This window comes from Punctularia strigosozonata (genome assembly GCF_000264995.1).
Source record: "Punctularia strigosozonata HHB-11173 SS5 unplaced genomic scaffold PUNSTscaffold_1, whole genome shotgun sequence".
Lineage (NCBI taxonomy): Eukaryota > Fungi > Basidiomycota > Agaricomycetes > Corticiales > Punctulariaceae > Punctularia > Punctularia strigosozonata.
This window is the reverse complement of record NW_006767433.1, coordinates 4,607,593-4,620,800: the sequence shown is the minus strand read 5'-3', so window position 1 is coordinate 4,620,800 and position 13,208 is coordinate 4,607,593. Positions and strand designations below refer to the sequence as shown.

The window sequence follows — 13,208 nt, the reverse complement described above, 5'->3', positions numbered from 1 at the left end:
TGTAACAGGGGTGGTGGCTGGACATGGCGAATACAACTCTGCCTGAAGAATATCTGGTAAATGAAGCTGTATGTCGACTGAATAAGTAGCGGAGCCGCCCCCAGGCGGTTACTGAGTTGCCATGGGCCCAGGAAAGTTCCACCTGAGCCATCCGCTATTGTCCTCGTGCCACGCAATGTCCACAATCGAATCTTAAACTAGAGAGCATGCAGCGTTTCTGCATCACATCGCACTTCGAAAGTACGACAAACTGAGTCCTGAGTCATGTACAGTACAGCTTGCCTTACCGTACTACAACATCGGGAGATCGCCGGTACCACCTGTGCTTTCGCAGCTTCAAGTCCCAAGAAGAAGTCGGAAGACTGGCAGCTAAATGTAACCGCGGATCTGATGATATAGCCAGCTTAGGCCATCAGACCTTACCCGCTCCCTTCGTCCAAACGATAAGCGCCATCCCCCTCCCGAATCACAAGTATCTTCGGTTCGAGTCCGGTGACAGTCCCATTATTTCGACACACGAGTCCGGACATGCACTTTTCCCGTATCCTTGTATCTACCGGGCGGGGGTGGGCGTAATCAGACCTTCAGTCCATCAGGAAAAATCGGACTATCGAAAGAGTCGCTTATTGGGTACCGAAACCCTCTAAAGCTACTAAATGAGCACGTTTTAGTACGTTTTAGGAGGTTTTTATCAATTCCGGTTTTTCCTGATGTCAACGAAACGGACGAAGGAATTTGCCGCGCTGAAATTCGCATCACGGTTTCCGCGCTCATAAAGGTACCAGGCGCTCTCCTCACTCCGCCCGTAAGCAATTCCGGCGTTCCGAAGGTGGCGTCTGCTGTAGCAAGGACGGCTTCCAGGGTCCGTCTAGTGTCTGCGGAGTCGTCGGGCGTGAACCGGCTGCTCTAGTCCAGGTCGCGGCGGTCGGCGGTCTTCGAATGTGAACAACCAGGGCCGCACTCTTCTGTCCACGACTCGCCGGGCTGAAGATAACTGGTGAATGCGACGGGACAAACACGGATCCAGGCGATATCAAGTGTTGCGGACGTGTCGTTTGAGACGGTGACCGCGGGCATGTGTAGCTGGCGAAGACGCTGGTGGATGTTATCATATAGCTGACATGAAGCATGTGCACAGGCCGCAATGGTTAACGCAAGCCGATGTATCAGCCCCGGACAGTGTCTTTGTAGAAGAGGGGTAGCCATCAGGTCGGGTATAGTGCAGCCAAATGCGCCTTCACATCACGCGCAGCTAATCGACGAGTACGAGGGAGAAACCAATGCCCTCATGGCGCAGATACGGAACCGATGAAGCGTTGCAGAGCGCGAATGGGGTTACAATCAACACATCAATTAACAACGAGGACACCACTGGGGCGTTCAGTGAAGCATGTGATCGACAGCATCCCTGCTCTTTCACCCGGGCAGCGAATCCTGCTTTACTCAACGCACCGCGCTTTCGGAATCAAAGGTTTCCGTCATCACCAACTCTCCCGACCAACCTGAGCTCGAAGATACTCATACACCGGACACGAACCTGAAGTCGCTGCGTTATCGGGGAATTGTGGAACTTGGTGCTTCCAGAAGAGGGCCCAATATACGCATTTAGAGCCATCCCCATCTCGATACCCTGCACTAGCCAGTGAGCGGTCGAGATCATTCCGATATTAGGCACACTCTCTCTAAACAGACCGGCCAATTCCCGCGCGTAGGTTGACGGCACAGACGAGATCATGAATACAGCCCCAGACGCGTTGGATCTTTATGTCGAGTCGCTGGCGGATACCCTGTCATGCGACCCTCGCGTAGCACCCTTCAGAGATGCCCGAACCAGCACCGAAGGCTATTTAAAGCTTGAGCATGAGATACAAACGCTCGAGAACGCCGTCAGTCTGCTCCGCATTCGCCAGAACGACCTTCGCCCGTGCGGAAGGCTTCCTCCCGAGGTCCTCGCCGAGATCTTTCTTTTCCTACGCTGCTCCCACCCACCGGGGCACCACGCCGTCTCCTATGGCTGGACCGCCGTCACGCGCGTGTGCAGAAAATGGCGCTACGCCGCGCTCGCCTGCGCGGCGCTCTGGGACAGGCTCGACTTCTCCTGCGCGCGATGGGTGGAGCGCTCGATTGAGCGTTCGCAACACGTCCCCCTCGACTTGTACGTCGTAGATCCCAGTGCGGTCGAGGTCGTCATCCGCGGTGATGGCCTAAAGCACGATCGTTTCCTTCGGGACTGTGGCGTCCTAGGCCGCATCCTGCTCGAGCATGGGCACCGGATACGCACCGTGCATATACACGGCGAACTCGATGACGTAGGCCCTATCTTCCCCGACCTCTTCCTCCTCATCCCCAACGTCAGTCTATGTTACCTCCGCTGCACGAGTCTCGTCTTCGACACGACTCTGGAACGGCTGCCCGCCTCCCTCCTTTCCCTTACCGCTCTTCGGCTTCATAATATTGTTGTCGACCCGCCTTTACCCGCCTTCCCATCTCTGACCTACCTTCACCTCACCGACGCCGAGTTCGGCAACGCGTTCGACATCGTGGACCTTATCCGGAACACACCCACGCTTGAGACCGTTATCCTGCTCGAGACCCTCTTCCGACACGACGCTTTTGAACGGGCCACGCTCGCCGCCTCCGCCGCCCCAGTATACATGCCGCACCTCCGCCTCCTCCGCGTCGATGACGACCTCCAGGCGTGCCACGCCCTTCTCTCCGCACTCTCCCTCCCCGCGACCTGCACGCTCGTCGCCGAATGCGGTGCCGCCGACCGCCAAATTGACTGGTCAGAGGACACCTTCCTTTCCGTGGTCGCCTACCTCCGCGACCACCTCGAGAACGCGCGCCGCGCGGGACGTACCTCAGACGCGCTCGACGTCTCGCTCGACGCCCGCGCCTCCATTCGCGCCTGGTGCGGCCCAGACCGTGCGGACCTCATCGGCGAGCTGTCCTGTTTCCTCGGGTCAGACCCGCTCAGCAGCGCGGCCATGTCAGAGGTTCTCCGTCGACTGCCCTTCTCGGACGCGTGGCGTCTCGACCTCGAAGTGCCCGGCCCGGTCCCGCGCTGGGGCACGCTCTTTCGCTCCGCGCCCGAGCTCGTCCACCTCGAGCTCCTTTCGACCTCACTAGAGGCCGTGTCCGCGCTCGCTGCAGAGCCTGCGCGGGACTCGGAAAGGCGGCGTAAACCCCGCCGCGCGCTGCTCCCCAAGCTGACGATGCTCGCGGTTGAGTTTGGCGAAAGGGACAAGAAGCCACTGTTTCGCGCGCTTCGGGACGTGATCCACGCGCGCAATCGGAGCAAGTCGAGCGAGCGAATTGAGACGCTGCACGTATATGGGATGCAGAGCCATACTATGAGGGAGATCGTGAGGGAGCTCTATACCATCGTACCGAGAGTGTGGTGGTCCGAGACGGGCTGGGTAGATTCGGACAGTCTGACCTTGAAGCACCATGCTGGACTTGCAGGCGGAGTCTAGAGTCAGTGTATTATAATATCGAACAACTGGCATGTCCATCATCTTGTGTAGAACATCTACGGGGCCCGTTTTGCGAAAACCCAAGCATTCGATTTTCTTCAACTTTCATGAACGATACAGGTACAAGGTCACTTTCTTCTTCCATCTACAAACCCCTCCCCATAATCAGACAGCCACCAACGCCCTACTTTGTGGTATTTGATTTGACAGGTAAGCTGTTCAGTCAATTTACACTCAAGTTGTACATGCCGGCGATGTCGCGGTGCGATCGGTCAAGAGTTAGAGCTTTGGGGTTGCAGCATCGGTAGAGATCGGTGGAGCAAAGGTCAGCGTCGAAGACACGGACGAGTAATCCCAGGAGGCTCACCTTGGTGGCAGGGTCAACACCGCCGAGGGCAGCGTTGTAGCGAGCCTCAGCCTCGTCGAAGTTGATGACGCTCCAGATGGCGGAGAGGTACTGTAGGAAGGCATGGTTATGTCAATATACCTTCGGAGAATTATCGCGGCGAGAGACACACGTCAGCCTTAACGTTGAGGTACTGGAGGTAGTAAGCGTGCTCCCAGACGTCGACACCGATGATGGGGACGAGGGTGAGGAGAGGGTCCTGGTTGGATGTAGTCGCGATCTCGAGCTTCTTGGTCTGGGGGTTCAGGCCGAGCCAGCCCCAGCCGGAGCCCTGAATGCCAGCGGTGGTGGTGTTGAATTCCTTCTTGAACGCATCGAGGGAGCCGAACGCTATCGCAATCGTCAAGATTCGCCCGACATCCAGCACACTAGCACGAACCCTCAAGAAGGGCAGTCTTGAAAGGACCGTCCTTGAGCGCGCCACCGTTGCCCTTGCCCTCAGATGCGGCAGGAGCGAGGTTCTTCCAGAAGAGAGAGTGGTTGATGTGTCCACCACCGTTGAACTTGAGGGCGGCCTGGAGAGCGATGCGCTCCTTGGGGGAGGACGCCTTGGCGTAGGCAGCCTCAGCAGCGTTGAGCGAGTTCACGTAGGTCTACAGAATCGACTGTAAGCACAAGCCCGATGCGAACGACACGGATTGGACTAACCTGATGGTGCTTCTTGTGGTGAAGCTCCATGATCTGGCGCGAGATGAAGGGCTCGAGCGCATCGTAAGAGTAAGGAAGCTGCCGATCATCCCGAAGTCAGCATTATAAATATGGCCACTCAATCCTGGAACTAATTCGGGGATCGCAACGGGTTTCTGGCCCGTTGCACCGGCTGCACTACGTCAACCGGAGACTTACGTCGGGGAGAGTGTGAGTCATGTTCGGCGATTGCAGACCAAGTCGTTCAAGTAGTGCAGTGAAAGAGTAGACGTCTCCCCGTGCAATGGTGGTGGGTGAGAGAGGACGACACGAAGACGAGATGACGCTTTATATCACGCCGATGTCATGGCTTATCGAGGAAACCCAGATGATGATGAGATAGCCTATCACGTGCCGAGCAGGATGGCGGACGAGGACGATGCCGCATCCGCCTTCTCTCTCTCTTCCTCGGTCAGACGGTAGACCGGATCCCATGCCATCCGTAGGCAGGCTGATGTACCGTCAGTGTACCAGAGCCAGTCGCTAGTCGTAATCTTTCAAAACAAGGAAGAGTGAACGTTACATCCATCGTTACTGACTACTGCGACTCAGCGAGCTCGTTTCCACCGATTAGCGGCCGCATCGTATTGCTCAACTGTTCTTCGAATTCGATCCGCCGAACGCAGAGCTTACTGGCTTCCTTGGTTCTAAGAGAACGTGCTGGATTCTACTAGACGATTCGTTATAATCACCCCATGCGCTGCTGTTCGATGCTCACGAACTCAGTCGTCATCCTCGCCTACTCATGACAAATGTTTAAGCGGGTGGGTGGGTCTAGAAGTACATCGAGCCCCGTTTGGGTGCTTCTTTCCGATCCATCATGTATACGTCGTGATCAACTACGTCCGAGCGGAGGTCATCGCACTCTCGCCCGTTCACAAAGTGTATCTGCGCGGCGCGGTGATGCTTAACTTGAGCTCACGTCCTATCGTCCCTGACGCTTGGCACACTCACCTGAAATGAGGATTATTAATATCTGTAATGTCCTTCTCGCCCATCTGTCTTCCGAGTGCCTCTTGCTCCTCCCTCGAAAGACCAGACTGGAGCGCGCGACGGTCTCGCCTCCGATTCTGCCACGTATAGTAGATCCTCCACGCGAGCAGTAGAAGAAACTCGGCCCCGAGGCAAATGGCGCATCCGATGGTGCCCGGAATGTAACGCGGAGCATCCTTGGTCTTGAAGATCTGGGAGCCGCACATGTTGCCGATGCAGTACCCGAGGAAGGTACCCGAGGAGATGATCGTCTTCTTTGTTCGTCCGGCGACGTTCGAAGAGACTGTTGCGTCGGATTGGCGCCCTGTATAGAACCTCGAAAACCGGACATGACTTACTTAGCGTCCACGCGAGGAACAAAGCCAACACAAAGGGTACGGTCATCATATACATTCCCCATCTATGGCAACCTTCAGGCGGGTCCTCATCGAAGGTGGATAGAAACGCACTTCGTCCATCTGAACTCTGCCGTGTTGGGGAGAAAGGCTAATCCCATCAGTCCGGCGAAGGGCGGCAGCGTAGCGGCGGTCATGATCCAGAGACGCCGATTCTTCACCCGTCGTGTGTATATCCCAACCGCCAAAAATATGATAAGGCTGACCACTGTTGCCAACAGCCGGCGATGAGCGTCAATAATCGTGTCAGAACCAGGTTTCTTACCATTACGTGGGATGTCGACCAGTAGTACCTGGAGCTCGGTGAAACCGAACGAGGCATACATAAGGCTCCCGAACGTGGTCAAGGCGCTGTAATCACACACTCAGCGACCGTTACGGGAGCATCACCTCTGAACACGGTGCTTACCCATTGGGCACGGACGACAAGAACGCGTTGATCACGCAAAAGTAGAATTGGGGATCCAGGAACGCTTCGTACACCTGCGCCCAGTTCCACTTGGTCCCTGTCACGTCGCGCCCAGATTTATTCTTCACGATCCGCGCGGCACTAACCGAGATGTTCAGTGAGATTTCGAAGTGCGTGTACAAGTCGACGCTCACGCCATTCGTTTCTCCTCTTTATTCAGCCACCGCACTTCCTTAGGACTCCCCAGTATCGCGAAGCACACCAAAGCGCATACTATAGTCGAACATCCCAAAAACAGAGAGATGGCACGCCAAGGCTCGATGCCCCCGTGTTTCTGTGCGTGCGAGCCGATGCCGTATTCTATCAGTGTCTGCAAGGACGCAAGACCAAAGCATCAGACAATTCTGAAAGAATGCGACTTAGCAGCAGCATATGGAATGGCAACCCACCGCGACGATTGCAAAGCCAGCGTTGGCTGATTGCCAGAACAAGGCTCGGGCCGAGTGCTCCTCCGTGCGATACCATGTGCTGACGATGAGAATGAAGCCGGGGGAGATGGTGCATTCGAACAGACCCTGAAGCGCTCGTAGTGCCATGAGCTGCCCCCAGTTCTGGGCTGCAGCGATGCATGTCACGCAGATGCCTACCATCGTCGGTCAGCGCATATCGTGGCCATCAGGACGAGTTCCTCACCCCAGCACAGCATGTAGATGGACAGGGTACGACCCAAAGCCCACCTCTGCAGGAGAAAGTTCGAGGGAAACTCTCCGCACAAGTAGGAGATGTAGAAGCTGATGCGATCGGGTTAGACTAGTGAGAAATGGGTAGGCGGAAAGATTCACATCGTTGTCAACCATTGATACTCTTGTCCTTTCAGATGGGTATCTTCTCGCAAGCCAAAGAGCTAGATGCGTCTTCAGTCCGTGTCCTGAACGCGCTAGTCAATGTGCCTTACCGCTTGCGTGCCGAGAGAAGTCTTGTCCGTCTGCTGGATTCCGTAACAAACCCACCTGACATATGCGATCAAAATCATTCACGTTGTGTGGTAGGATGAATGTCTTGGTCGACGACCTACATGAGGGGTAGAAGATATCTATCTATCTTCTTCAGAAGGGTTTGGTAATCATCGGAGGTATAGTCTAAGGAGGAATATTGTCAATCTCCAAGGCCAGTAGAAACACGCGAAGGACACAGTACCTGTTTCCTTGATTTCGTCTTCATCCCCATCTTTGACAGGCAAGGAATACACCTCATACGCTTCCTTCTCCAGCGTCTTCTCGCCTGTAACATCGAAGCTCGTTGGCGGATTCTTGGACGAGTCCATAGAAGCAGGCTGCACTCGAGCAGCAGACATGGTTGCAAAGCGCAAAGTAGGGTGTCACAGTCAGTCTTCTCGAGCCACGCCTCGGACCTTTATCAGCTGCAGATGAGAAGCACGCCAATCGTAAAGTTGGAGATAAGTAGGCACAACTCGTTGAACCTTCTTCGCATTAGGAAGACATTCACACGGAGATAGCGAGCGCCCTGGCTTCGCGAAGTGGATAACACACGTTGTATACATAGATATCGCCAGGGGAAGAGGTTGTTATCGAGAAGACGTCGACAGCCAGCAGGCGCAGTATTGACGTGTGCGCCGTAGGCACATTCCGTCACAACAAAGGAGTACACCCAGCATTCCGATCCGTGATAGAACATCCATATATGTGGACATGGGCACGCGTTCAAAGATACAACAATGCAGTCGTTCAGAGCACTGACCAGGACCCGAGGCGTCGACCTTGTCGTTGAACGCTGTCCTTCAGCTCGAACTTGGTCGTAGAAGTAAAGTTCAGTTTCCCACGATCTATGGCCGTGGCTACCGGAGGCTACCGGGGCTCCTCTCTTCTAAACATCACGATCGGCCGTACCAAGACAGTGCAGTATCTATCATCTACCTATTAGTATTACGGTGACATCTTCCCCTTGGCGCTTATCGCGACCCAAGAGCACGATGCAAGCCTGATCTGCCTCGTACGTCCGAACACTCGAATGTTGGCGCAGGAGGGTAACAGAAGACCTTGTTCAGGCCGCCTAAGCCTGCTGTTCGCTTAATGCGACGGTGAAATCTACGAAACATACTCCCGAGCCTGGGGATCGAATCATCAGGATTAATTTCTTGGCGCGAGCAGTCGACTTGTAGAACGCTCACCAGTTCGAGTCTCGTCGGGTGCCTCGAGGCCCAAGGCCGCCGCTATCTCCTGCGTTCTGCGCCTCATCCAGATCCCACTCGAGGTTACCGCGAGGGTCCCTGCGTAAGCCGGGCTGAAGTGCTCAAAAAACCCGGACGTCTGCGAGGCGAAGTGGTCCAAGTGGCGAACAAATGCGCAGCGTCGGTGGAAATCGAAGCTGAGCACGAAGACGCTATTCTCCTATGATGCAACGATTGAGTACTCTCGAGTAGGGTCCGTCCAAGAGCGGACGATTGCATACCGCATGGACCACAAGACGCGTTACAAACGGCGCCCACTCCATCTGTAGCAAAGCACCACAGGCGCTCATGTCGTAGCTAAACGCGACCTCGTCAAAGGTCGCCCGCCCGTGCAGGACGCGCTCGAAGTCCCACACGATATAGATCAACTCTTCGTCCGTGTACGCCGCAAGGTGCTTTCCGCACGTTGAAATCCGCACTGCAAGAGCTTAGGAAACCGAAGCAACGCTCACGCTCTAAGAACGCTCACCAGATTTGAAGGTGGGCATCACCGGTGGTTGATACGCCACCAAGGCCCGTGCGCTCGCCGGCACAGGGGGTGCTGGACGGAGTATCAACGTACTAAATATGTACGATCTCTTCGTCGCCCTCGCTTTGCGGGTTGCCGCCATCGTCTCGAATTTGCCTCCGGCCAAAGTCAAGGTATTCGCTGCGCTCTTTGAGTCCGACGGAAGTGTAAGCTTGCAGGCGGCAGCACGACGGGAGTCTGGCGTGCGCAATCCAGGATCGGTGGGGTGAAGGGTAGACAGCTCGGTCCATTGGTCGTTGCTCTCCTCGGAAGACTCAAAGTTGATCAAGCTCAATCCGCGCTGGCATGCGACAACAAGGCGCTGGGCATTCAGGTCGATATCAAACACCGGAAGCAGCAGAGGGCCCTTCTTGTGTCCAGAGCGTACGTCCCAGATGTGGAGCCCATGTTTTCCCTCGATGGCCAAGAAAGCGGCGAGGTACGGAAATCGGAACCGGACGCGAAAAACGAAGATCGTCCCATCGAACCCCAAGAAGGCGTGCGGGTTCAACCTGAAGTTACCCAGAACGTCCGGCACACATCGCTCCTGCTCCGGAATCGGCTGCAGACCTGGAAGGACCGCCTGATGGGGGGAAGCTGAGGCACCATCCGATGGACGACGCCAGATTTCGATACCCGGGGGCGAGCGGCGGAAGATGACAAGATAACCGCCTGAGTACGCACAGTTAGCGTTCGGCGCAACGTAGTCCTGAGCCCATATGTTAGCCTGCGGGCACCCCAGTGGCTGGTCGCAGTTCTGAATGTCCTCACCTTCGACAAAGCCCATAGCAGCTGATCGGTATGAGCATCCGTGACCTTCAGGCCACCTGCAGCATGGGTGGTAACAATGACCTGATCGTTGTCGGCCACGTCCACGGAATTGACGTCTCCGCCGGGTGTAGAATACACTCCCTCCAGAGCGACACCGTGCCCCTCCCAGGTGAGGTTTAAAGATATATATCGACGACCTACGATGTATCAGTGTTTCATCGTTCGATGCAATGGTACAACAGAGGCGGCGCACAAAATTGTTTCCACCCTTTGAGGTCATACGCCCAGCTCCAAGCGCGCTGAACGTCGACCATGGTGTAGCGAGGTGGTATGAAGGCGTGAAAGACGGCTGCATTCCGATAGATGGTCTCTTCCTGGGTATGGATGAAGTGCTGAAATGATCTCGAGACCGATGCTATGCTAGAGAGATCCGCCAGCGAGAGGTACTGGAGGATGTGAAGACAGACTTCGGTCGGAAGGTTGAGCAGCATCGACAGCGTTTGGCTCGTGGCTTGCAATTGAACCAGCTTGACCTGCGTGCTCACGGCGACTTGAGGCAAATATCAATCGGAATATCTTTGTGATTGCTCCAACGACCGCCTGCGTGATCATCGCAACTTCGACGCAAGGACTTGTCTGGAATGTTCGCCCAGGACGAACAATTGAGGACAGCATACGGTGCAAACATTGCTTCCAACACGGTTCGATTCGCTCGCACGAGCATCAACAGAGGAGTGCTACACCAGGTGCGTGTCTATATCGTGATCACGGCGACGTAGCTCACAGGCAGTAGAGCAGAAACCTCTCGAGAACGGTTGCCGTTCGCAACACTGGTACTCCTCCCTCGACCACCTCAACTCGAGCTCCAAGACCGGTTACGCTCGGAGCGCGGCCAATCCTCTTCACTACTACCTTCCTCGTTCTGCACCAAGCCATCGCGAGAGGCTCGCTCCTGCCAGCCTACTATTGGTTCAGCACCGTCGCTCCCGGCTCCTCCAACGCCCTCCTAGCGGGGCCTACAGCGGCATGGGCACTGAAGCAGCCCCTGCCGTGGAACTCGAGTCGAACCGTCGAGGATGCGATTGAAGGAGGGCTGAGGCGGACGTTAGGTGGCGGATGGAGCCTTGTGCAGAAGGTACGAGAGAGGCGCGCAATGAAAAAAGAAAATGTGTCAGAGGCGATCGACACGGTGGAAGATGCACCTGAGGATAAGAAGAAATTCAGGACGAGGGTTCTCGAGGGTCTAGCGAGAAGGAGGGAACGATCAAACGCCGAAGATCAAGGCGCTGTCATACATGAGGCACTCGAGGGCATGGAGGGGAAAGAAAGCCCAAGTTCGCGATGGCGCGACCGGGTCATCGAAGGAGCTAGCGGACTGAAGATGAGACAAGTCGTCGATTTTGCAGCTGCGTATTTGGTTGTCAAGGTACGTGCCCTCAATGGCATCAAAATCCGAAGCTTTTCGGCTCACGGATTCCTTCACAGGCCGCCTTCCCGGTTCGGCTTGGTCTGAGCATGTATTTGACGCCTAAGCTGGCGAGGGTGGCAGTAAAAATGTTTCATTGAATGCTGACAACTCAACCTGTCAAGATACTGTAATGCCCCCCACTCAATTTTATACTCCTTGACATGGATGCCAAAGGGCTGTACTACACTGCACCTCCAGCTCTAAGACTGAGAGATCAAGTCAGGGAGAAAGTTCGTCGAGTTTGTCGTCCATCCGTCCGGTGCATTACCAAAGCCCTCAATGTTGTAGTCGGTCATCTGGGTGGCAACTGCGGATCCGTGTCAGCGTATTCAGTGCGAAAGCAGCGCGATAGAATACTTACAGAGCGGCGACGTTGTAGCGGATATATCCTCTACGAGGATAGTATCGTAGCCCTTATAGAAGGCGTCCATCCTGGAGTTACCGTCAGCTCCGGCTGAGCGCAACCTTCAAGGATGACTCACATGGTGCCGAAGACGCATTGATCGACTACAAGAATATATGAGCTTCCGATACTCGTCTGTTGAAGAAAGAACACACGATTAACGCCGCCAAAGAATAGCGTTGTGATCCCATGCGTCGTGAGATAATGGTCGAGAGGCGTAGTCGCGCCCCACAAACCAGATAGTCGGTCTGTCGAAGACAGAATTAACGCGTATTTCACATAACTTAGCACTCAACATACTCTTGTTAAAGTGCAAGTCGGTGCCCTGCGCCAGACCCTCGGTCATCGTGTCATTGAGAGAGCCAAATGGCTCGGCGTTCCAGCTGCCCCTCATCAACTTTCGGCCCATGGCCACCTTGGTGCCAACTCCGTCGAGGATTAAGTTTCCCATGTCGTCTCCCAAAGTGGTGTTGCCGTTGGGTCCTTCGGTGTAGTAGCCAGAGAGGAAGGCGGGAGGCATGTAGTAGACATCAGATTCAGTCAGACCCCATTGCACCCACTGGAAGGAGAAGTGTGGGATAAGAATACGTTAAGATCTTGATGGGGGACGAAACTTCACCATAACAGGGATGTTGTTTTTGCGGAAGGCGAATATCGTTTCGTTCATGACCGGGATCAGGTCGCGGCCCACAGAGGTCGACGAGAGGTTTGGATGAATGAAGTAGTCTGTTCGATACGGGGTGGGCAACGCTGTATATGATATGCAACACAGTAACGAGCGTACTTTGCATGTCGATCAGGATGAGAGCACTCTTCTCGGGGGCAACGATGATGGGGCTCTTTGTTCCGCCGACATTCAGCGTGATGGCATTGGAGGAGGCCCCGCGAGTGAGGTCCCAACCGTCCTCTGTGCAGTTCCACTGTACAGTCCCTCAGTTGCTTTCCACAGTATGCGATCATTTCAATGCACTCTACTCACGAAATTGTAGTCATTCCCGACGAACGTCTCGTTGACCAGCGGCGCCGTTTTGAGAACAGCTTCCGCAGTGGACATTAACGTCGAGGTAAGTGCGAGTACTTGCCACTTCATCTTTGCTCGTCGTTCGAGTTGGAGAAGAACGCCTTGCAAGGACCGGGCGTTCGAGGAAAGATTGCCATCGAGCGTGTCGACGTTCGGCGTAGATAAAGCGAGCTCGTCGGGGGCGGTTCCCAGCTTCCACGGGAGGACCGCGTGATGTCGCTGGGGCTAATCTGAGGATGAAGAGAACCGCCGAGTAGCACGCTCGTCCACATCGGCGTGGGCAGTCGAAAAGCTGAGCGCGTATCTGGAGCACCAAGATTTCGCACGTGGTGACGGGTGCCGGCGGCTTTCACTGTTCAGGACTGAGTCGGCGATAAGATACGATTGAACTGGTTCGATTATTACACAGAAACACAAACTACA

At 55.1% G+C, this 13,208-nt stretch overlaps 4 protein-coding genes across 4 annotated transcripts; all 4 read right to left on the bottom strand.

Annotated features, from left to right (window-relative positions):
- Positions 1 to 2,663: 2,663 nt before the first annotated feature.
- PUNSTDRAFT_96795 (manganese superoxide dismutase) lies at positions 2,664 to 4,749 on the bottom strand (the record flags this gene model as incomplete). Its single annotated transcript, XM_007379589.1, has 6 exons — positions 2,664 to 3,761; positions 3,844 to 3,933; positions 3,995 to 4,212; positions 4,262 to 4,475; positions 4,531 to 4,608; positions 4,729 to 4,749. 6 exons carry the CDS (start codon positions 4,747 to 4,749, stop codon positions 3,756 to 3,758), a joined length of 627 nt encoding a protein of 208 aa, XP_007379651.1. The 3' UTR covers positions 2,664 to 3,755.
- A 167-nt stretch (positions 4,750 to 4,916) lies between these two features.
- Positions 4,917 to 7,720, bottom strand: PUNSTDRAFT_110754 (MFS general substrate transporter; the record flags this gene model as incomplete). Its single annotated transcript, XM_007379588.1, has 13 exons — positions 4,917 to 5,052; positions 5,524 to 5,845; positions 5,901 to 5,962; positions 6,012 to 6,165; positions 6,223 to 6,308; positions 6,367 to 6,507; positions 6,561 to 6,736; positions 6,816 to 7,009; positions 7,060 to 7,157; positions 7,209 to 7,270; positions 7,322 to 7,376; positions 7,442 to 7,505; positions 7,564 to 7,720. The coding sequence occupies 13 exons, from the start codon at positions 7,718 to 7,720 to the stop codon at positions 4,917 to 4,919; spliced, it is 1,707 nt and encodes a 568-aa protein (XP_007379650.1).
- A 530-nt stretch (positions 7,721 to 8,250) lies between these two features.
- PUNSTDRAFT_49414 (uncharacterized protein) lies at positions 8,251 to 10,251 on the bottom strand. The gene is made up of 6 exons (XM_007379587.1): positions 10,147 to 10,251; positions 9,894 to 10,090; positions 9,084 to 9,831; positions 8,836 to 9,032; positions 8,555 to 8,774; positions 8,251 to 8,492 (listed from the first exon to the last, which is right to left on the bottom strand). Exons 1-6 carry the CDS (start codon positions 10,205 to 10,207, stop codon positions 8,437 to 8,439), a joined length of 1,479 nt encoding a protein of 492 aa, XP_007379649.1. The 5' UTR covers positions 10,208 to 10,251; the 3' UTR covers positions 8,251 to 8,436.
- Positions 10,252 to 10,416: 165 nt separating this feature from the next.
- PUNSTDRAFT_140954 (Isochorismatase hydrolase) lies at positions 10,417 to 12,818 on the bottom strand (the record flags this gene model as incomplete). Its single annotated transcript, XM_007379586.1, has 10 exons — positions 10,417 to 10,639; positions 10,687 to 11,319; positions 11,379 to 11,668; positions 11,723 to 11,793; positions 11,844 to 11,868; positions 11,920 to 12,012; positions 12,065 to 12,323; positions 12,384 to 12,490; positions 12,549 to 12,684; positions 12,744 to 12,818. The coding sequence occupies 8 exons, from the start codon at positions 12,816 to 12,818 to the stop codon at positions 11,562 to 11,564; spliced, it is 873 nt and encodes a 290-aa protein (XP_007379648.1). The 3' UTR covers positions 10,417 to 10,639; positions 10,687 to 11,319; positions 11,379 to 11,561.
- Between the last annotated feature and the right edge of the window lie 390 nt (positions 12,819 to 13,208).

What these genes read in the sequence shown, in the direction of transcription:
- PUNSTDRAFT_49414 (XM_007379587.1), bottom strand. Translation starts at nt 10,207, where the DNA reads ATGGTCGACGTTCAGCGCGCTTGGAGCTGGGCGTATGACCTCAAAGGG. An exon ending in CGCGTCTTGTGGTCCATGCG is followed by an intron (nt 8,775 to 8,835) that starts GTATGCAATCGT and finishes GTTGCATCATAG; the next exon opens with GAGAATAGCGTCTTCGTGCT. An exon ending in ACCCGACGAGACTCGAACTG is followed by an intron (nt 8,493 to 8,554) that starts GTGAGCGTTCTA and finishes TTCGATCCCCAG; the next exon opens with GCTCGGGAGTATGTTTCGTA.